General features: G+C 41.2%; 1 protein-coding gene across 2 annotated transcripts in view; it reads right to left on the reverse strand.

Annotated features, from left to right (window-relative positions):
• SH3BGRL2 (SH3 domain binding glutamate rich protein like 2) overlaps positions 1-13,669 on the reverse strand; it is a 47,762-nt gene extending 34,093 nt beyond the window's left edge. Inside the window, exon 1 of one of the 2 annotated variants that reach the window (XM_071741494.1) lies at positions 13,360-13,669. In XM_071741494.1, the coding sequence (XP_071597595.1) occupies positions 13,360-13,404 (45 nt within the window). In that variant the 5' untranslated portion in view covers positions 13,405-13,669. The remainder of the gene's footprint in view (positions 1-13,359) is intronic. The other variant, XM_071741493.1, reaches the window with a different exon arrangement.
• Positions 13,670-22,136: the final 8,467 nt, after the last annotated feature.

The following is a 22,136-nucleotide window of genomic DNA, read 5'->3' on the forward strand; positions in this document are numbered from 1 at the left end:
GTTTAAAGGCTTTTAGGTTCTTGAATGTGTCCAGAAGAGGGCAACAAAGCTGGTGACACAGCTGGAAGGAATGTCCTGTGAGAAACAACTAAGGGCTTGTCAGGGCTGAGGGGTGATCTCGTTACTTTCTACTACAGCTTCCTGAGGAGAGGAAGTGAAGAGGGAGCTGATGATCTCCCTGTTTTCTAGTTGATAGGACACAAGGGAATGGTTTGAACCTGCACCAGGGGAGGTTTAAACCAGACCTTAGGAAGTGTTTCTTTACTGAGAGGGTGGTCACATGCTGGGACAGAGAGCTGGCCAATGCCCCAAGCCTGGCAATGTTTAAGAGGCATTTGGACAACAGCTCTAATACCAAACCTTAAGCTCTGCTCAGCCCCTGACATGGTCAGTTGGACTAGATCATCATTGTAGGTCCTTCCAACTGAAACTATTTAGTCTAGCCTAGTCCAAATTCTGCAAAGAATAATAAAATTTTTAAACCTAAAAAAAAATCTAACAAGAAATTCACAGACAGTTCCTATTATGTAACATGTTTATCACCTAGACTTTTAAGATGAAAACACACAATTGTCTTTTTTTGTGACGTGGTGAGTCAGCAGAGCACTGGAAGTGTTGTGATCTACATATTTATCAGTCACATTGTTTTGTAACAATGAATAAAGCATCCCCAGCTGTATTTTCTTTACTTGCTGAGATATAAAAGCACATTTCTCGGCACTAGGAAGATCGGTCACACTTCTTCCTTCACATTATCTTTAAGCCATCAAAACCCAGTGGCATAGGAATGTTTGTCTATTAGAATGGATAAAAACACCTAGAAGCCCACGAGATGTAATAAGTAATTAGCCTTGCTTCATCTGGGTGGGGTCTCAGTTCTATCAGCTCAAGATGTAAGTCATCCTTACATCTCCTCCCTTTCCTGTGGGGCTGCACCCTCTATATTTCACCACTGAGGACCCCTGTCCCAAACAGCCTGTGACCCCCAGCTGCAGCTCCAGCTGTGTTTGAAACAAGAGCAACTTAATGAAGAACCTGGAGCCCTAAGATGTCACACATCTCCTGAGAGTGTGGTAGAGTTTCAAAGAGACACTGAGGCAAGCTCCAAGGCCACAATACCACCTAGCCCAGCATACTGGGTTTCCTGGACACCCCTGTTCCTACATAAATCACAAAGTCACATCTGTATTTCTCCCACACCGCTACTAATGCCCTCTCCGTGAATATGAGAGAGCTGTAAGATCCCTTGGACACCTGGAAAAAACACCTAGCCTTTCCCTCAGGAGGACTAAGTTTACACTGACTTGTTTTATCAACTTGAAAAAGCAGAGATATTGTTTCCAAAATGCTCTAAATACTTTGAAAAACAAGTCTGTGCAATAACAATCAATACTTTCGCTCTTCTCTCCTGACAGCTACTACCACACTGCACAGATGTGTTATTCTGCCAGCTGCAGATATACACACCCCTGATAAAGCTCTTCAAAATAACCTCAGTAGCAGCAGTGCCAGTCATTCAGAATTTGTTCTGCTAAGTTTCTATGGATATTTACAGCATTTCCCATCAATAAATAAAGCAGCAACAGAAAAATGCATTTGTAGACCCAGACAAATATCATATTTCAGATAAAATTGGACTTTATTACTACAGAGTTCCATCAGTATGTTTTCATAAGGTTAGGATAATGGATTTTTTTTTCTATGACTCTCTAAATGGCCCACTGCCACTGCTATTATTCAGATCAATAACAGAATTACCTTTCACTCAGCTGAGAGCAGAATGAGGCTTCTGACTTGATTAGCAAATGTCAGCATTATTTCTCTTTCAACAGATGCAGCTATATCCGTGTAACCTGTGTGTTCTTGCAGCTCAGTATGTGCAAATTAGCTCTTCTTTTATACTTCAGCAGCCCCATTTCTTAATGCCTAGCTGCATTCCCAGATCCCAGCCATCTGATTATTATCCCATTAACTGCAGATGCATCTCCTGTAAGGGCAACAGGAGTCACTTCCACATAGCCAAAGGTATGGCTGAATACCATGCTGAATAAACCCCTAGATTTTCAGACTCCCCTGGGGCATGATGCTGGGAACTGTTACTAGAAAACAGACTTTGCTGGAGGTCAGTCCATCTCACTGAGTAGGAAAGGACTGCTTGCATATCAGGGCCTTCATGGCAGTGGCCTTCTCTGATCAAAGACTGTCTCCTTTCTAACTAATTTTAGCTTCCTACTAAGAATGTGATATTATCTAAATCCTTCAAATGCCACCAGTGCCTCAGCTTCTGTATAAACATATCAGACCACTCAATTAGAGATACTTTAGGAAGATTGTTTGACCTTAGGAGATGCAGACCCAGATCAAAGGTTTGGTGAACATTTGAATTGTGATTCTTTAGATAAGGCAGGGGTGATAATTTCAGCAACACTGCAGCAATCTAATGAGAGGTTTCAGTTGCTGATGCTCCAATTGTTCATCAGATCAAAGGAAGTTTTCTTTAAAACTAAGACAGACAGAAATTCCCTTGCCCTCCTCTGAAAAACGCAGCCCCCAATCCCATGATTAAGAAACCAGTTTTTAATTGATCTGTAATATTGCTATTCAGTTGTTCCAAATAATCACTCATAAAGGTTTTAATAGCACAGATAATATCCAATACCATCCTCTGCAGCATATGAAAATGTCAGGAAGTGAAACAAATCTGTGAAAGTTGTGATGTAGTTTTCACCATTAAATTCTGAAGAATTTTTTTTCTGAGTCTCAATCTCTTTCTTCAGACTGGGATCTATCCAGTGAAGTCAGAGGATTCATGTTACACACTAGACTCTTGAAAAGGATCACAATGGGCTGTGTCTCCTAGCATGTGCAGGTTAACAAAATTCTGTCTTTTCATAAAAGCATAGAAAACCAAAAGCCAACAGGAGAAAACTTCTCAGCATGAGTGCAGGGAACATACACAATCACACATTTTCATTTGCATTTAGTAAGGAGCACAAGTTTATGATTTCAGGGCTCTGCCCCACAAACAAAACTCTGGGGGTAACTCGGCTAGCAGAGTTTGCAGCAGAATAATCCCATGAAACGGGACATTCAGCAAGCCAGAAACTGGCTGTTTCCAGGCTTTGTCACAAGCAGAAGCTTGCTATTCTCCTCTTGCCAGAAATTACCATCACCCCTGCATCAGTGGCAAAACTGGACATGTCCTCATGCTGCAGATGCTGGGTTTCACAGTCCAATGTATTACTAGTGCACCTTCAGTACCCATGAAGGCAAACACTCAAGGGTGCAACCAAGGATTCTGGAGTGCAGGCACATGTTCTCTCCTGGAGCTCTGCAACAAGCAGAAGAACAACTTGAAATATAGTTACCAGCAGTAAGGTCTTAAACTGCCATGCTAGCCCCCTCAGAGCTCTCATATAAAAATTTTTGTACCATTGTTCACACTGATGTTACCTTTTTCCAAGGTAGGAGGGGAAATATTTATGCCACTCTGTGTCGCCATTATCCAGGACAATTTTATTGGTGGATTTCTTATATTGGCATAAATATTTTGGTGTTTTGTAAGCACCTCATTATCTGAAGTAAGTTACAGTCATAATTTTGAAACAAGTTGCCTAAGAAAAGCTCTTAAGTGTAAGCCATGACACATGGAATAACAGAGGTAGTTGAGCAAGCATCATTATTTCAGTACTCTAGCTTACACAGAAGGCAGACAATGGTTGCAATTCCATAAGGTCCAGTTGTTCAACTAAAGGAGCAATAATTTTTGACACATCCCTGACAGATTTTGACATACTTTGAGCAACTAATGTGAGGCACCAGGAAGTTATTTTTACTTCTCTTCTGGGGATATGAAAATCTGTGGGATTTTTTTACAGGGTGATGATTTGCATCTATTGGTGATTCCAAGGTTATGAAACATACTCACACACACATAGATACAGAGGTATAAATATACATAACATATCCACACTATTTATATAAATATATCAGTGCATATGTGTGCATGCAAAAAATATACATCCACATAAATACATTCAAAGAAAAAGCAAGTTAATACATTTCCAAAGATCACTTTTTTTTTTATAAAATATAAATATATTTATATAAATATATCAGTGCACATGTGTGTATGCAAAAAATACACATCCACATAAATACATTCCAACAAAAAGCAGATTAATACATTTCCAAAGATCACTCCCAGGAATTAACTTCTGCAAGATTATTCCTGGCAGTAAAATGAGAAGCATCTTGAAGCTTTCCACACTCTCTCACTAGGAATGGTGGGAATCAATTATCCAGAGGTAAAAAAGCAAACCTAGCAACAACAAATCCTGGAACTCTAAACTGTCAGGACAAGCTCTATCTTACCCAAGGGAGATGGACAACAAGAGAAGGGAATGCTGTTATTGAAGATAAACATGAGTCACTGAACGACCTGTGTCTCCTAGGACCTTCTCTTCATTAATCAGCTAGCAAGACAGTTACTCCCCTTCCTCTGTGACAAATTCAATTACTTTATATTGAAACACAATATTAAATTTAGACTAAGTAAGCTTGTTCACTGTTGTAAAATCCAGTTGTTTTTCTCTTCTCCAGCTAATGAGATGGCAATAACTTATTCTAGGAAAGTTCCTTATCAGTATAGCTCTTACCCCAAACAAGGATATCCACATGCCAACTTATGCTCAGTCCTTCCAGAATGGTGATAAAACTCTTACAGTAAAGCAGCACACCTGAATGAAAGGACAGCCACAGCCTTGAACAGAAGTACCAAAAGATTTCAATGCAAAATACTTCACAGATGGAAGCCCAAAAAAGCCCAAAAAAGACAAGAAGCAGGCTTTGTATCCATGCTCTCTTGCTATGAGACAAACTATGTTAAATGGGTTGCCTGCACTATGTTTGTATCTCAGTCACCCCTTCTTCCCAGTCAAAGCACCTGAAGTTCACCAACAAGTTTGAGTCATTCCCTGTAAGATCAGGTCACAATTTGATCACCAACATGAGTCCCACTGTAATTAATCTGATGTTTGTTTTCAGAAATTAAAGTCAATAGTGACTTAAGCTTTTGATTGACTCCATCTGCCTATTCAGTGGGTGCTGACTACACAACATACCAGCCCCAGGAGAGAAGATTAAGGAAACAACCTCACAGCTACTGAGGAATTCAGAAGCTCTTCCAAGCTACTGCAGCTAATTCCAGGCTGTTTCCATTGACAGCCACAGGTGAGAAACACCACCACTGCCTCTACATTTCTCCTCACCTTGCCAAGAAGGAAATCCACCAACTTAAGGGACCTGCAAAATGTTAACTATCTTCCTTAAAGCTTACTAAACATTAAGCTGGTAAGAGAGACTGACGTACTGCAATGTTATCATGGGATTTGATACAGCAGATCTCAACTAAGAATAGATTCTAAGAACTACAGCATTTCTCTGTTCATTCTCAAGCTTTCACACTGCAAGCAAAATAAAGGTTGCAGTATTTCCTTCTGGAACCAACCGCCTAGGAGGCAAGCACAGAGAAAACTGTTGCCCTTAATGTAAATGTGTGATACCCTCTGGGTTACTAGTAACAATTCTGTATCTCCAAACTGAACTCAGATTGCTAAAGACAAAACTAATCCTGATTTATATAATAAGGAATTTCCTTCAATGCTGACTACTTTTCCACAAATCCCAATTTCTTTGACGTTTCCCTCTTTGGATAAATAGAAATGTCTGAAATAATTAAATTGAAAGATGCATTGGACAGAAGAGTGCCAGAGAGAATCTAGCATAGGTCAACTGAAACATGTTGCATTCTAGATTTACTTGTTGCTTTGATTTTAATTAAAAACAAAAGCACTCATACAGCAAATGAAATGGACTTATCCAACACTACACTTCACTTTTGACAAGACGATTGAAACCAGAATATTCAGTATGTCAGCTATAATACAGAGTCATTTTTAAGCTCTTACCAGTACTCTGAATAAACACTGTCCCATGACATTGGTAAGCTTTGTTTTCTGGGCTTTGCTACTATCAGATAACTTTGACTAGTACACTTTCACTGATACATCTTCACTCTTTCTTTAATTTTATCTGTAGATCCTTTTATCATTTCAAAAATGGTAAAGTATTTGGGAATATAAAGAAAACATAGCTTTGCAACAGCTAGTTAATTCTAGCCTCACTATCTACCAGAATGGTGGAAATTCAGATGCTTTGCCTAGAATGTGGACTGAAAGTCATGCAACTGGTACTTACTTCCTATGGTCTGCACAAGGACAAAGGCTTAGGAGTCCAATCCAACCATTCTAACAACTATCTAGTTCTTTCATTTTAGGTTTAAGTTTATATCCCGTGGTTCATTTCTCCTAGCTGCTAATGAGGACATGTTATGCTCACAGACAGTACTTCCAGCAATTCCAAGTTGGAGCCAGCAGCATTGTACAGTTTACATGCATGAATAAAAACATTTAGAACAATACACATTATTAAATTTACAACACCAGACACCACATGCCAGTAAATGACCGAAGATCACAGGGTTTGCATTAGTCCAGCAATGGGTTGAATTCAGCAGGTTTTTTTAATGCTTCTTTTTAAAAAAATACTTAGCTCCCAAAGGAAAAATAAAATAAAAGTACTGATGCTCTGATATTTAGCATATATTGCCCAAATCAGATTTCTTGGGGGGAAAAAAAATAATCCAGAGAGGAAGCGAACATCTGACCTAGGCTTACAAAAGAAGAGCTAACCAAATTTTGGGAAAGCAGTTCTGTAATGCCCAAACATAATAGAATTCAATCCATTGTCCCCTGGCTGAAAGACCTCTGTAAGTGACAAGAAACCAGACACCAAGCCTGCAGGAGGCTGTATATGGAGAACATGATGCTTTCAAATTGAATTCACCAAATTAAAGTTGCTGGTACCAAGAGCTCCAGTTCAGCAGCACCGAAGCAAGGAGCTGCAGTGATCCAATGTGTTACAGCATGAGAGCTTCCTGCCTCTCCCTCTGCTGCAGTTTGTCTCTGCAGGAGCAATATTGGCACAGAATAATGTGACAGTGACAGCCACAAATGTAGCAGACTATATGTTGATGTCCCATAAGCACACAATAAAATAGGGACCACAAAAGAATGTCATATGGTTCATTCCCTGCTATTACTCCTGGGCTGTACTTCCCAGGAAACAGACAGGTGAATTATGTGCCCAAATTCATTTTCATTTCACAAAACAACATGGAAATTAGAAGTAATCCAAAAGTAATTTGTGCCAATAAAATGCATGCAATCTAATTATTACTTTTTTTTTTTTTTTTTTCAATTAAAGTAATCAAATTCAGTTATACATAACCTCCTGTGATCTGAAACTATGTACAGGGTTATAAAAATTAATTTCCAAGCTGCAATGATATGGGTGGAAGATTAGGAGAATAGGTCACCATCTGGGAAGTATGTCCATTTAGGGACCTGCACTTTGACACTGCTGTAATCTATAGACAAGCAGAGGGGGAAAAACTTCTTAAAATGAGCAATTTACTTTTCATTAGTAGTTTTTTTTTTTCCAGCCCATGTGAGGACATTCAACATAGAGGGCTAAATCTGTCATGAAAATGTCACTATGTAGTTGTTAGAGACATTCACCCATATGCCTGTATAAAGCTGACCAGTAAATGGAAAATCAAAGCACATACTCCAGTCTTCAGAAACCCCATCAGAACAGAACCTCCTTTGAAATTTTATTACAGCTACAGTTGTAATCAAAGGTCAGTAACAGTCCTACTGCTCATGACACTAGGTAGCCTCAAGTGTGTTCAAGGTAGCATTATTTCCTACATAATCCATCTACCAAGAAGAAATGTAAATATTTGAAAAGCACTGGAGCACACAAGAATGGTGCAACAGTTAGGTACTGAACACAATGCACAAAAGGTCTCAATTCCTCCCCCCTATCCTTGTGACTAAGGTTCTCACCCAGCTCCCTCCTGAACATAGTCCTTGAGCTACCTGAACTGCTTTCCAGAGGCTTTTAGCTTGCTCTGTCCTGAGGCAGGAGGATGTAACTAGGATTTAGACTTCTTTGGAATACAGACCTGAGAGGTAGACCCGCAGTGGTCTTCAGGGTGAAAAATAGCTACAGCCTTCAGTGCTGACCTCCCTGCCTCACAGAATTCACAGCTGAGAGCAATGCTCTCAAGCTCCTTCAGCAGTGTGAATCCTTCAAAACAGGACAGGCAGAAGCTAGATTAACATAAGCCACCTGAAATGACAACAGGAAAATTGAGGAAAGGTAAGGGAATAAAACTTGTCAGTCAAAGGAACTAGATCCAGAAAGTCTGCAGATCTCTCCTATGGGCATGATATCCAAGACGTATACATGTGATGTGTCCTGTGACTAAGCAAGGATCCAACATTTTTCTTCCAATATCACTGCTTGTGCTACAGTTCTGCTCTGTAGATGCACAACCAAAATCATGATAATTTTTTATAATTTGCAAAGCTTGGTATTTTAGATCATAGGTAGATGAACTTCCATAAATCACACGCAACAAGCTATAAATTCCTCCCCAAACGATGCTTCTATGACTCAACCAAGTAACATTCAGTTTTGATTGTTGTACTTTCGGGGTGCAGAGAGGCAAGAAATCCTGTTAGCTGGTGGATATTCAAGGAGTGAAATATTATAAGTTAATTTATCCCACACCTCTCTTCAAGAAGCACATTCTTCCTGAGAAGTGCTCTGAGGAACTTGGAGTTACTTTGCACAAACAAGGGTGGAGTTGAAACTCATTGTTATCACTAGGTTATAAGCTCAGCCATAAGACTATTGGCATTGTATTTGCTTTAATTACATTATCCAACAAAACCAACCAAACATGACTGTAATTATGCTGACATTCCCATGTTTTATACTGTGATTTAAAGTCACTCCAGGAAACAAAAATTCCAACTCATTTGACCTCCATAGTATGCTAAAACAAAAGCAGAACTTTAGTCTCATAAAACCAATGAATTGTTTTTTCTATAAAAACAACTTAACTATGGCTACATAACTATGACTACAACACCCAACTTATTTTACTAGGTCCCTATAAAAAAAAAATATCCATAATTCTCTTCTGTGGCAAAAGTCAAAGTGCATTTTAAAAAGTCCATTTGTTTCAGGTCAGTGCTGTTCTCACCAAACCCTCCTATCCTCCTAAACATGTTCTCATGAGCAGCACTTGCCCTTGTACATAAAATGTAATTAATTTCAGTTATATGCTTTTAGCACCTCCTGAAAGCACTAAAAATTCAATGGGAAAGTGTTTTGCACCTCTCACTGGTCTAAGGAGATTCTGCCCACTGTTCCATTATTTCAGTAACTTCCCTGTATTATCTGTTCAGCTTAACAGATGATGCTCTAAGGCAATAAACTACTACCACAGAGAAGACAGTACAAGTGAGACAGTTGTTTGAAGTTTCTCCACTATTTCAAACCTCTTCACTGGCATTCCCCTTACCTCCAAGTCCTCTGACTCCAAGGGAACTTAATCTCCTCTGGTTTGGCATTTCTAGACAGCTGTAGGAATTCCAGGGAAAGAGAGTTACCTAGCTCATTCTACCAGCTTCCTATCTAAGGTAGAGCTGTTTTAAAACACTGAAAAACATTTAACTGAGTCAATACATAGCACAGTAGCACAAGTGCACATTTCTATTGATAGATGGGAAAATGTGAAACAGATTAAATTACAGTCACCTTGGAGTGATTTGGTGAAAAAAGAGGGCATCAGCTAGTCCCTGAAAACAGTGAAGCACCACTGAGGGTGAAAAGTAAAGGCTAATTTTAAATTAGCCTTTCTCCTAAGCACAAAAGAGCACTGACTGTCCTTATCAGGGAGGAGTAGAAAAGCCAGCCTCCCCAGTCCTACAAAGAAGAACTTGGAATTCGAGACACAGTTTACCAACAACGAGTAGAAATTCAGGTCAGAAAAAGTAGGAGAGGGTAAGGCTTGTAGAAACATGCCTGCCTGGGTATTCAGAGGCTTCCCATTGGGATTTAATGGGATCTGCCTAATGCATGCTGAAAACAACACGAGGTTATTTAGAAATGCACACATACACACAATGCCTCTCTCCTCCCTTCCCACAAGAAGCTCTCAGGAACTTTTCTCCAGCATCCCTGCAGATTAAACCCAAAGTCCAGTGTCCGTAAACATTGGAGATGAATGTTCCCACTCGGGCAATTCAAATTTGTGAGTTCTTTTAAGCTCACCACACATTTATACTCAAAAGTTCTATTAAAAAAAACAACAACAAACAAACAAACAAAAAAACCCAACAACAACCAAACAATAATAAAATAATACTTGCTACCATTAACCCCTCAGGGGTCTATGAATCCTCCCGGGACATGATGAAGATGCTTCAGGGATTAGACCAAAACCAAATGAAAGGAAGGTTCTCGATGTTTGTGGCTCCTTCTCATCTACTCCAATTATTTCCTTTTCTCTGCTTTCAGAATGACCCCCAAAACATTTTATGTGCTGAACTCTCAGAATTGTGTATTACTATTACATATTTTTATCTTCCTCAGCACAAAATAAATTATGTCAACTATCAGGATCAATAATTTTTTTTTAAGTTTCCAGGGAAAGTTATATTTATCTAAACTGAAGCCTCTGCTGACTACACAACCAGTATATTTCTCAGAGATGTTTCAGCCAAATGCTTATTTGACCTTGGTACTCTGAAGATTTCAAAAGGAGTCATACACAAAGACTTTAGCATATTATATTTACTAGGTAATATAACCTCTTTCACCAATTAAAGTAAGGAAATTGCTGCCTATTTTTTCATATAAACAAATTACTGCCTTCATCCTCCCTCTCTGCAAACTCAAACCAATTTTATTCCAGGCACTGAGAAGTGACCCTGCTCTAACAGCACACTGCTGGTGAGGTAGCAAATAGGACCAAAAACTTTCTCTAGAGATTAGACTGACTTTTCATCTTAAAATAAAGAGTAACTGAAGAAAGTATCTCTAGTGAGATTAGGAAAGTTAATCATGTCATGATGACATTGCTTTTATCAGCAAATATATTTACCAGTTTATCATCTAATGTTATATATAGATGTTTTTGGTCAATTACAGCAAAGCAGATACTAATGTCAGCTACACCTGCTCTCACAAGCAGCCAGTGTACAATTTGACTGAAGCTGACCTGCAGGTGGAAAGTGGTTTTAGCAGTAGACAGAGTAGGATCTGTGAGGTGTATTCCTTTCCCTAGACAAGGAAGTCATCCTGTCTCATGAACTGCACAGGATCCCACAAAATAGCTGGCATAGTTGTGCTAAAGGTTGGAGATGAAAAGGAGTTACATGATTCAAACATATAATTTTTATTTCCTTTCACTCATGTTTAGTTAGGGGGGGTGAAAATAAGTTTAAGAATTCAATGTTTAGAGACGTGCAACACAGTAAACACCCTTTGTTTCCAGATGCAGATTCCCACATAAACAGCCGATAAGAATTTTTTCTTTGTCATTTTCCTCAATCACTTAGTTGTGATCTGCAGACACCCCCTGCAAAGCCCTCAGAAAAAAAGCCTCAGTGATGCAACACTGAGCACAGCAGGAACCTAGCTCATAATAAAAGTTCCTGAATGCTGTGATAACATAGATGAAGAAAAACTGAGAAAAGAAATGTTGTTCACAGCCCTGGTCCTATATAACAGTATCTTCAATCACTAAACTACCAGTTCTTGTCTGGCTAGGCAGTACTCAGGCATACTGCTGTCTAAATGAAGGAAGTTGACTATCATCAGTATGCAAGCTGTTATCTGTATTTTATGTCATCTTCTTGTAGTCCAACCCAGAAAAAGATCAGCAAGTGAAGTGACGTGCAAATTACATTGCTTGTCAATCTCAGATTTGGTTTGCTGGGCTAAGAAATAGTGAAGAGGTTTATATTTCTACTGCTAACAGGGTATGTACCTTGCAGGCAGAGACAGGGGAAGGAGAGGTTAGAATGACAAAAGTCCCATCAAATAACCTGTTTGCAGACTGGTCAGAACAGGAGATATGGATGAGCTAATTATGTGCTGCCTCTTCTACCCTCCTCCCCACACCTCCTCCCTCTTCAGCAAAAACAAGATATAAAACTATGCATGATTGTTCAACCTAGCAATATTGCACTACCACAGTGTGAACCAACTGCCCATGCAGGGGAGGAGATGTTTTTCTTATTTATGCCTGATGAACACAGATTACAGAGTTCTGAAGATGCTCTTTGTTTACTCAGTTGGCTAATGAAATGGATAATTAGTTTTTATTAGCTGTAATGCAGCCACTAAGCATTTTGAACACTTCATGCCAAAGCATATCAGGACTCATACCTGTCACCATGCCACTGAACTGAAAACAAGTATTGCACAGTGAAAGGCTTAAGCAAGTGAACACACAATAACGGGAAAATACAGTGTTACATCCTTCCAAAACGCAAAAATGCTGCTGCCTTCGCTGATGAAGCATAAAGAATAGCAATTATATCTGAATCTTTCTGATATTTCTCATTAAGGAACCAATTCAGTAGAATGCTTATGGGTCAGCATTTTCCTCAACAGAAATCAGAGCTGTCACATTATATGAAAACATGGAAACTCATAGGGTCACACGCATAATTAATTCAACGAGAGAAAGCTGCAAGAGCTTCAATCAAACAGGGGACGCAGCGATGCCTTTCAGAACCGAGTTTGAAAGGAGTTGTGGCTTTTCCAGAGTATTTCTTAACGCTGAGAGGTGGTGTTGGCCTCAAGTTTGCCTCTAAACTCTCCCTCTGTTTATTTTTTCACCCTGCCGTAGTTGGCAGGCTCCGGGGCACCGCACCTGCCCGGGTCCAGCGCGCCTCAGGGCGGCCGCACCCCAGCACCAAGGCGCTGAACCCCACTCCCAAGCGGGCAAGCTCAGCCCACTTCAATCACCTTTCAGGACCCTTTAAACTCACTCAGTATTTGCCCCTAACGAAGAGGTTTCGGGAGGGGTTGGTTTGCCAAAGGGAATTTACGAACAAGTTAAGTTCTGGTGGCGTTTCGGGGCGGGGGAGAAGTTGTCGTTCCCTCCTTCCCTGCCCCCATCTCACTCTCAGCCCCGGCAAATTCAGACCCGGGTTTTTCGGCATCAATCTCCTGACGCTCAGGTCCATGCCGGCGTGCGGGGCGAGGGCTCGGAGCCGAGAGCAGGCTCGGCAACAGCGGGGGAAGGCTGACAATCACCGGGCAGCTTCGCCCGGCGCTGTCCCCGGCGCCGGAGGCTGTGCCCTGGCCGCGGCGGCCCCGCTCCCGGCTTCTCTCTCTCCCTTCTCCCCGCCGCTCGCCCCCACTCACCGCCAGCGAGCCGGAGGAGGAGGCGACGAAGACGCGGATCACCATCTTCACCTCATGAGCCGCGCCGCCGCCGCGGCGACGGGACCTGACGGGACGGGGCAGCGAGACTGCGGGGACGCCGCTCCCCGACACCGGACGAGAACGGGGTCAGGGACGGAGACGAGACCGCTTCGCTCCACCCTGCCGCCTCCCTGCCGAGGGAGAGGGCCCTCCACAGTACCCCCCTTCCCGCGGCCGCAGCCCCTTTCGGGCCAGCCGGGTCCGGCTCCTGTCTGACAGGAGGCAGGCGGTAGCGCCGAGAGGCGGGAAGGTGGGGGCGGAGCGCAGGGGCCGACGGGCGCTGTAGTTCTCCCCGTGCGGGGGACATCGCGCCTCAGGTCGAGCTTCAGCAGCAAAACCCAACCACGCCGGCAGGCTGGGTGCTTCGGGAATCCTTGTCTTCGACTCCTGAGGCTGCCAAGGGCCACCACCCGCGGCTGAGAAGGGGTTTGTGCCGCCCCCCAGGTGCGCTGCCCGCAGGTCACGGTGGCGGCAGGACATGGCGAACAACGAACGTACTTAAACTCATCCCTTTTGGCCGTCAGGGCTGCTCCTTCCTGACAGCTCGAGCTGCCTGGCTGCTCCCCGGCACCAAACGTCAGAATCTTTATGGGTGCAATTCTTAACTAACCAAGGAAACAAAAATAAGGAACTGATGTCAATCGCCTCTTGTCAAGACGATGGGATAGAAGAAAGAGTCTGAGCTAAATCCAGGTACTGGAAATTTTAGTGGGTCCTGCCACATGATGCAGCTAAAAGTGTGCCCTTTCGGTGCACCTGACTGATTATAATATGAAAACCACAGCTCCCAAGTTAAGATACCCTCCTCTGCTTGAGGATCCTCAGCCACTGAACTTGTGCAGTAAAATTAAATGATACAGTACCTTTAAATGAAGATGAGGATTCCCTACACCGGTCGGATTTGAGATGAATAAAAACCCATCAAACAATGAATATGCTAAATATTACAATGTATAAATGTAGGTGTCGATGTGGTGTATGATAGCTTTGCAGAAGTACCCTCTAGCACTCCTTTCTATGCAGAACTGCTAATAAATGGCAAACACCTTGACACTGTGTGGTACTGGCTTGTACACTGGGTAAACAAAGGGTAAACTGGGTAAACAAAGCCCCTTTGGGGACAACGCTGCCTTGCACAGAGCCACCATCTCTCCTCTACTGGGCCCTGGTCCAGCCCTCCTGGCCACCATTTACAGTGGCAAAGGGGCGAAACGTGTTTTGGACAGAACAGTTCTGGATAGGGCTCACAGGCACACTGATGTCAGGGCAGGGAAAAGTGACAAAAGTGACAAATCTGATAAGTGACAATGGAGGTGGGCCCCTGGGCAAGTGGGTTCTCTTGCCCCAGACATCTCAAAGAAGTTAAACAGCACTGCCTATTCTCACCCCCTGGTATAGATGTGCAGTGCTCAATATTGTCAGCTCTGGAACAGATGTTATTAATCACAGGATAAGCAGATAACCCCAAATCTCCCTTCATCAGTCAGCTCATCTGCAAGTGACTGAGAGGAATCCCTATGTCCCTCATCAGCTTTTGACTCTCTGAGGTTGTGGTCTGTCTTTATTTAAAGATTCAGAACCGTGTAGCTGGCAGCATTATACATGTTCCTAGAGGCGTAGCCCTCATCCTCTTACTTTCCTACATGCAGCCAGATGGTTGCTCATTCCCTCTGACTGAACTCTCCCTTCCTGCTGTCTCTCACCCCCACGGTGAAGTGCATGGCATCAGCCTCCTTCACACTTTTGCATCACCAACACCTTCAGCAAACTTCCACCACCTAGACTAAGTGCAGACCTTGACACACTGCCAAATACCTCCTTAGAGCTTTCTCTGCATTTTAATATTAATAATTTATTGTGAAATCCAGCAGGTCGTGTGGAAGGTACTTAGTTAGAGCCACAAAAAATAATCAGGATTCTCAGTGTTCATTTTGAGCTTGATTTCTATCTTTCTGGAAGTCATTGGGAGGCTTTCCACTGACTTTACTCTCCTCTGGAGCACAGCTCAGTACCAGCAGTATGAAGTCAAATTGTGTAATGTGGATTCAGGTATAAATCTTGCAGAGATTTATAGCTATGCATTACATTGCCTTCATGAGAGTGCTTGTTGAAAACAGAGTAAATTCCGTCAGAGTAAACTTAGGTACAAAGGTTAAGATTTTCTGGCTTTGGCATTCCTGTCTTCATTCAACCTCAACTCCTACTGTAGAAACCACAAACTAGTGACTCAGTGTTCACTGGTTAATTGCTGATGAGAAACCAGCAAAAAGGGCAAAGGAGGCAAATGGGTTTTTATGTTGGTTTGTAATGGAACTCAGATCAACTTGCTAAAAACCTGTGAAGAGTAATTACAGGAATTTGCTGGAAAATCCCCATTCCCTTACTTAGTGAATTTCCTTTACACTGCACCATCATTTTAACAACATATTTCCTGTCTTTCTCTAAGTTTTCTTAAAAGATGCAGATATTTGCTTCCCACTTGTGTCCTTATTTACTCTCTACCAGAAAGTATTGGTTTATTATTCTCATTTGGCCATACGTAAGTGAAACAAATAGAATCAGGGCAACTGACAACAGCTGGTTGCATTTGATTCTCTCACAGCATTAATATATAGCATTAAAATATAATATTAGTAACTCTTGCCTTTAATATATTTCTTATATACAACAAAACAGAGAAAAATCTAGTGAATTCTTATTCTGAAGGGTGCTGAACATCTCTGACTGTGACTACACAGAAGAGGATGCTCCTACCTCTCAGACACAACATTGACACATTTCCAATACCTGTGTGGCAGAGTCTGAAATAGAGTGCAATAGCACTAACTGCAAAAAATGCATGAGATGTAAATCAGAAAACAAAGGCGTTGTAACAAAAACTAACAAAGGTACTTTTAAGATTGTTTCCTCTCCTGGTAAGAATTCTCTGAATTGTCAGCTCCAAAAGCCATAAATTCAGACTCCTTTCCCCTCTGGAAAAGAAACAATTTTCATTTCAGTCCACTTGAAAGTACTACTGAGCTGCATAAATTCTCAAAAGCTGTGGGGTGAAAAGAGCTGAAAGAAAAGAGAATACCAGGTAAACCCAGCACCTATTAGAAGGATCAAAACCCACAATTCCATTTCAAATGCCCCAAACTGATCCCAAGCCAGCCAAACCAATATATGTTTTTCTTCTGATAGGTTTTAGAATCCCTCTTTTTTTTCCTGTAGCCCTTGGGTGAGTAGACTTCTGCAGCCTGAACTTCAAAACAGATTCTGAGCAGAGTAATTCATGGCCAGAGTTAAAAAACCCAAACTGAGCAGAAGTGCCTGAGCAATGGAGATCTTCCATCCATCACACTTGACACAGCTTCTAGCCAATGTTTCAGCATCCTTATTCCACATATATTTAGAGAGACCATCAGAGACAAGGGAGCAGCTCCCTGATTGCCTTCAACTACTTCACCATGAATGCATCAAATTAATTAAAGTGACCTTTCATACACCTCTGAAACAGATTTTGAACAATCTCAAGCAGTATTTCAATTAATTTTCTTGTACTTCTCAGTTTTTATAAGTAAATTTATAACATTTAGGGCTAAAAATCTTGCACCTATAACTTCTCAGGGTCAACTTTGAAGTAGCATAGGCATTGAGAATCCAAGCAGTTTTTAAAATTTCTCTCTTTCTTTCTCTCTCCTAACACAAAGGAGCTAGTTCTCTCATGGAAGCAATCAAAAAAGTTAGGGAAAAAAAGCAATACACTTAGAAACTGAAGATTTTAAAGCTTGTAGAGCAGACTCTTACTTCACATGGCTCCTTAAATGAGAACTATTATTCTGTGAAGGGGAAAAAATATCAGGAATAAAAATATTTTACACTTTCAGGTGGTGTACAGGCTAAGAGTGACCATCACCCCTCATCCTGCAGCTGCTGCTGGTAAATGTCCTGAGGCCATACCTTTAACTATTTCTATTGTACAGTTCTAAAGTCTTGAAGATTAACTGGTACAAATACTTAGTTAAGTAGAAGAAATTTTATAAAGTTAAAACATCATTAAAATTATTTTTGAGCAGTTTTCCATGTTTACAGGAGGTACAGAGATTCTGAATTCTAAGACTGGAGTTGCAAATGTGAATTTAAGAGGGGCAGGGAGTAGTTTCAGATTTCACGGTAAGAATGATTCATTGTTCTTCATGGACAATTAAACAGAACTTTACTGCTGCTAAGATAACACAGAACACACAAAACCAAGGCTGGCAAACATGGAAACAGCAGTATGAAAGTGCAACCTTGGATAAAGAAGATTCTATTTACAATAAAATATTATTTGTACAGCAAGAGGCAAGAGGCATAGAGAAAAATCCTGGAGAAACTGACTGTATAACTATGTTCAGGACTGAAGAGGTGGTTAAGATGGCTCCATCTCTCACCTGAAAGGAGCAGTCTGACAGACACATTTTAGAGTTTTCCAGTCTGTGGCTTGCTGGTACCCACCAGCTGTTTCTCTGGGTTCTGTGAAACATTGCTAAGAAGTGACAAATTTACACACACTCTGCAACAGCCCACACACTGGAAATTTCTAAATGAGTCTTAGCTTTTAAAAATTTTACCAAAACATGTTGATGTTGAAAATTACTGGTTTAGAGTGTCATTAAAAGCTATTACAGTTCTAAGCAATCTTCCTTGGTAGAAATGTGACCATCATTCCAGGGAGCAGCAAAAGAAGATAAATAGTAGAAAAAACAGAATGCTTCAGCTGCTATGTAGCTACAGAGTCTTATCAGATGGTCACACACTGCAGACCCCAAGAGACAGTAGTTAACTTATAGGCTCTAAAACTTACAAAATGGTCACAGTAATGTGATGTAAGTACAGGATTGTTCCACTTGTTGAGTAATGGTACTCAGTGTGGTGGCTGATGATAGCCTGTAAATATCTTGGCTATATACAGCTTGGAAGAGTGTGAGATCATGCTGTTTGGAGCCTGATTCTGCAATTAGATCCTAGAAGCCACAGTATTTTTCTATTTAATCAGAAGGAACATGGAGGGTACACTCAGTTGTACATTAATGGCTGCAGTCATGAGTTGTATATAATATTTTGATTCCCCCTCTACATGTTCACAAGGTCAACCAGCTCCTAGTCAAGAACACCCTGTCTCTTGCAAAAATGGCTTTGGATGGTTTGTATATCACACTGGAGTGTCCCAGTAATAAACTCAATCTCATGCAGGACTATGTTTTTTCCAGGACCTTGACCTTGGCCAGGTTTCCATTCAGAGCATTTCATGATCTTCCCACAGTCAGATTTTAGAGATAACATCAACAGAACTAAATACTGTCCCAAGCTAGAGCTTTGTCTCTTTTGTCTTAAATTACTCTGCAGATGTTAAAGCAGGCTCTTGGGAGGAGACAGAGCTGGAACAACTCTGAAAAAGGCTTTGAGTCTTGCAATCACAAATTCATGGCACACTGAGGAAAGCAGAAAGGTGTGGCTGTTCTTGATTGCAAAATGATTTCTGTACCATCACCTTACAACCAACAGAAAACCAAAACAAAATCAAAGAAAACCACAAACAAACAAGAACCAAATCAAACAAGTAAAAAAAAAACAACCCACACAAAACCACAGAGAACCGAATAAACCTTTCTTTATGCCATTTAAAGCTAAATATACCTAGATAATTCCAAAGCTGTAGAAGTGTCCATTCTTTTCAGCTGCTGCCCTTTAGTTGAAGTTGCAATCTGCTGCCCTTTAGTCGAAGCATGATTAGTTGTTAGTATCTGTGGCTGCTTTGATTCCTTCCATGAATTCCTAGTACTAAGGACCCTTGAAAAGAAAAACACTTTCCTGTGAAATTAATGATCTGATGTAGCTCAGTCACCTGACTTGCAATAACCAAACCTGGAGGTAAAAACTTATTTCATGCTCTGTATTAAAACTTACAGCTACATTGTGTAAGAAGTGCCAGAGTTCATTTTGCACTTGTGTCTTTAAAGACCCCACTGCTGCTGAGGATGGTGGCTCTAACAGAGGAGCAGGAATTCAGGCAAGTTTCAGTCAGAGCCCAGCCTTTGACCCCATCCACTCTTTCACCCCAAGATACTGCAACATATCAAGCCCTGTAGGCTTGTGCTTTTTGGTGGAACCAAACTTGTGAGAAGATTTATCTATTTGGGGGTTTCTGTTCTTTGTTTTTCAATTTGGGTAAAGGATTTGTCTTTATTCCTGCTAAGCTGAACAACTTTCAGTAGTTTACATAACTGCAGAGGAATGGGGGATGGAAGCCCCCACAAATCTCATTTCCCCATCTGCAGTTCGAGTAAAACTTAAATTAGTGAGCACTCGAGATGCAAAGTGCACTTAGGGAGCAGTCATAGAGCATTATGTTCCTGCCAGCCCTTTTCTGGGAGACTTTCTGCCAAGCCCTTGAAAAAGCAATCTACCACCATATCCTGGCTGTCTTCCAGCTGGTTTTCCACGTCTGTCCAGTTCCACTCTGAAAAGACACGTTAGAGGATTCATTTCTTGCAGGATGCAGGAGAAGTGGGTGAGCATTAATATTTATGTATACAAGGACAAAGAGTGAGTTATCTTATAGAGAGTAGGAAGTAGCAGAGCACATAAATATTGGCAAATTTCTGAAAGTGTATGTACCAAACAAACTAAGACTAAAAATGATCTTTATAGTACTTAGTAGCCTTTTAGATGTTTCACAGAACAGAGGGGTTGGGAAATCTCAAACTTGGAACGCTGACACAAATTTGAGGATAAAGATTTTGTGTACATTGTATTTCAAACATGGGTTCAAGCCCACAAATGCAGGTCCCATAACATTGTGGGGACATAAGACTGGGGCACAGGTTTGAGGTGGTGTTTAGGAACCAGCAGGGAAGTGAATTTGTCCCACACTAATGCTCAGCTCAGAGCCAAAATTGTCCCCATGAGGAGCATGAGTGGCTCAGGAATGTTGTGCTGGTGCCTGCTCTGGCATCTCATCTGATATTTCATCTTTCTGGAGATGCTGCTGCTGTGTGATTAACAGAGCCCTTCCCCACAGACAGAAAGCATAAATGGCATTAATTTAACTGTAAAAGCAGCACAGATGGCTGCAGCCCACCCACTGGCATCCTTCTAGACCAGGAGTGTGATGCTCTGTCAGCATTGCAAGCTCCGTGGGCAGGGTCCAAGGAGAATGGTGATAAAGGTTGAGAAAGCACATGGGTCTTGTTTTTCAGACTGGAGAGGGGACAAGCAAGTGGGAGCTGGAGACCCCAGAGATGGCAGAAAAGAAAAATGTGGCAGTGGTGATTAGGATGTGCTGCAGCCAGTGTGTACTGACCTGTGTGGGAACTGGTTGCAATTTCATGAGCCAGCTTGAAGAGAAAGGACCCCCTCCTGCCTGGAGAGAAGCAAAAGAGAGCAGGAGCACACTGGGCTGAAACCAGCTGCCTGGCCTGGCAACCAATGCACTGAGCAAAGGAGCAGGTTGGTGGAAATATAAACCAGGCTAAACAACAGCTACATAAATGAGAAACCATAAAAATTCTCAAGTGATGTGTAGACAAACCACTGCTCTTCACTGTATCATCTTATTAGTCTCAACCCAGGCTCTTTTTTGCTAAGCATGAATCTGCCTGTCAAAGCAGATACTCTTTGTATTCTTTGGTAAAGTAACTCTAAAAAATTTGCTCACATCTTTTAATTCCTTTTGGATTTGTAGCATAAAGTTTGTTATATTTTGCATTTCCATGTCCTGTGGTTTTTGCACCTTGTTTTCCCAGATCAGATCTTCAGTGTAGCTGTTACTCTGTCTCAGAGATTCAGGTACTGGGGAGGTAGGAGTCGGGAAATAATGTTTTCCTTAGAGGACTAATTAACTTACAACTGTTGGTCGGTTCCAAAATGTAAAGTGGTGAAAACACTAAGTGGCATTTTTAGCACTTCCCAAAAGTTATCTACAAAACTCAATACTGTTACCCCCAATTACACTTGACCTTACTGGCTTTTCTTTGCAGAAAAAATTACTTGCTTTGTGTCCATGTTTTTTCCATTGGGAGAACTGCAGCTTGACACAGTAAGTATGTATCACTTTTGTCAGGGAAGGCACAGTTTAGGACAGCTTCCAGACTATTCAGAGCATGACTTGGATGGTAAGAACAAAAAACTAATTCAACCCCTTTTTTTAATTAACTCTAAAAGGGTGGTAAAAGGCACACAGCTGGTCTTTACTGGAAAGCTGTAAGAAACAGAGCAAGACAAATGAGAAGTTAGAAGAGGTTAGCAAAATTAATCTTGCTGCAAGAAATATTATTTACTTGATTCATCAAAGTTGTCTTCTCAAGATACATACTTTGTGTTTCACTAAGCAACAGACATGCAGCCATGTGCTACTGGCATAGCAAGGGTAAGTACATCAAAGCTGCTATTGATTCTTTCTAAATGCAGTTTCACTGAACTGGAATTTCTTTTAGAACAGGAGGTATGAAATAACCAATAAGGTATGGCCAAGCAGCTATGTTACAAAACCTAACAGCAACCAGATCCTTTTGGGGATGGATTTGACCACAGAATATGACCCTGGGCTATGCAAAAATGCTAGAGAATTGACTAGGTTTTAAAAGAAAAATTTATTAAAGAGGTTTTTTGACAAGTGGAAATGTACTTCAAATCCTAAGGTTTACAAGAGCGATGCATGCAAATTAGCCTATTTTAGATAACATATCTGTCTA

This window comes from Heliangelus exortis, chromosome 3, assembly GCF_036169615.1.
Source record: "Heliangelus exortis chromosome 3, bHelExo1.hap1, whole genome shotgun sequence".
In the NCBI taxonomy this organism is placed as follows: domain Eukaryota; kingdom Metazoa; phylum Chordata; class Aves; order Apodiformes; family Trochilidae; genus Heliangelus; species Heliangelus exortis.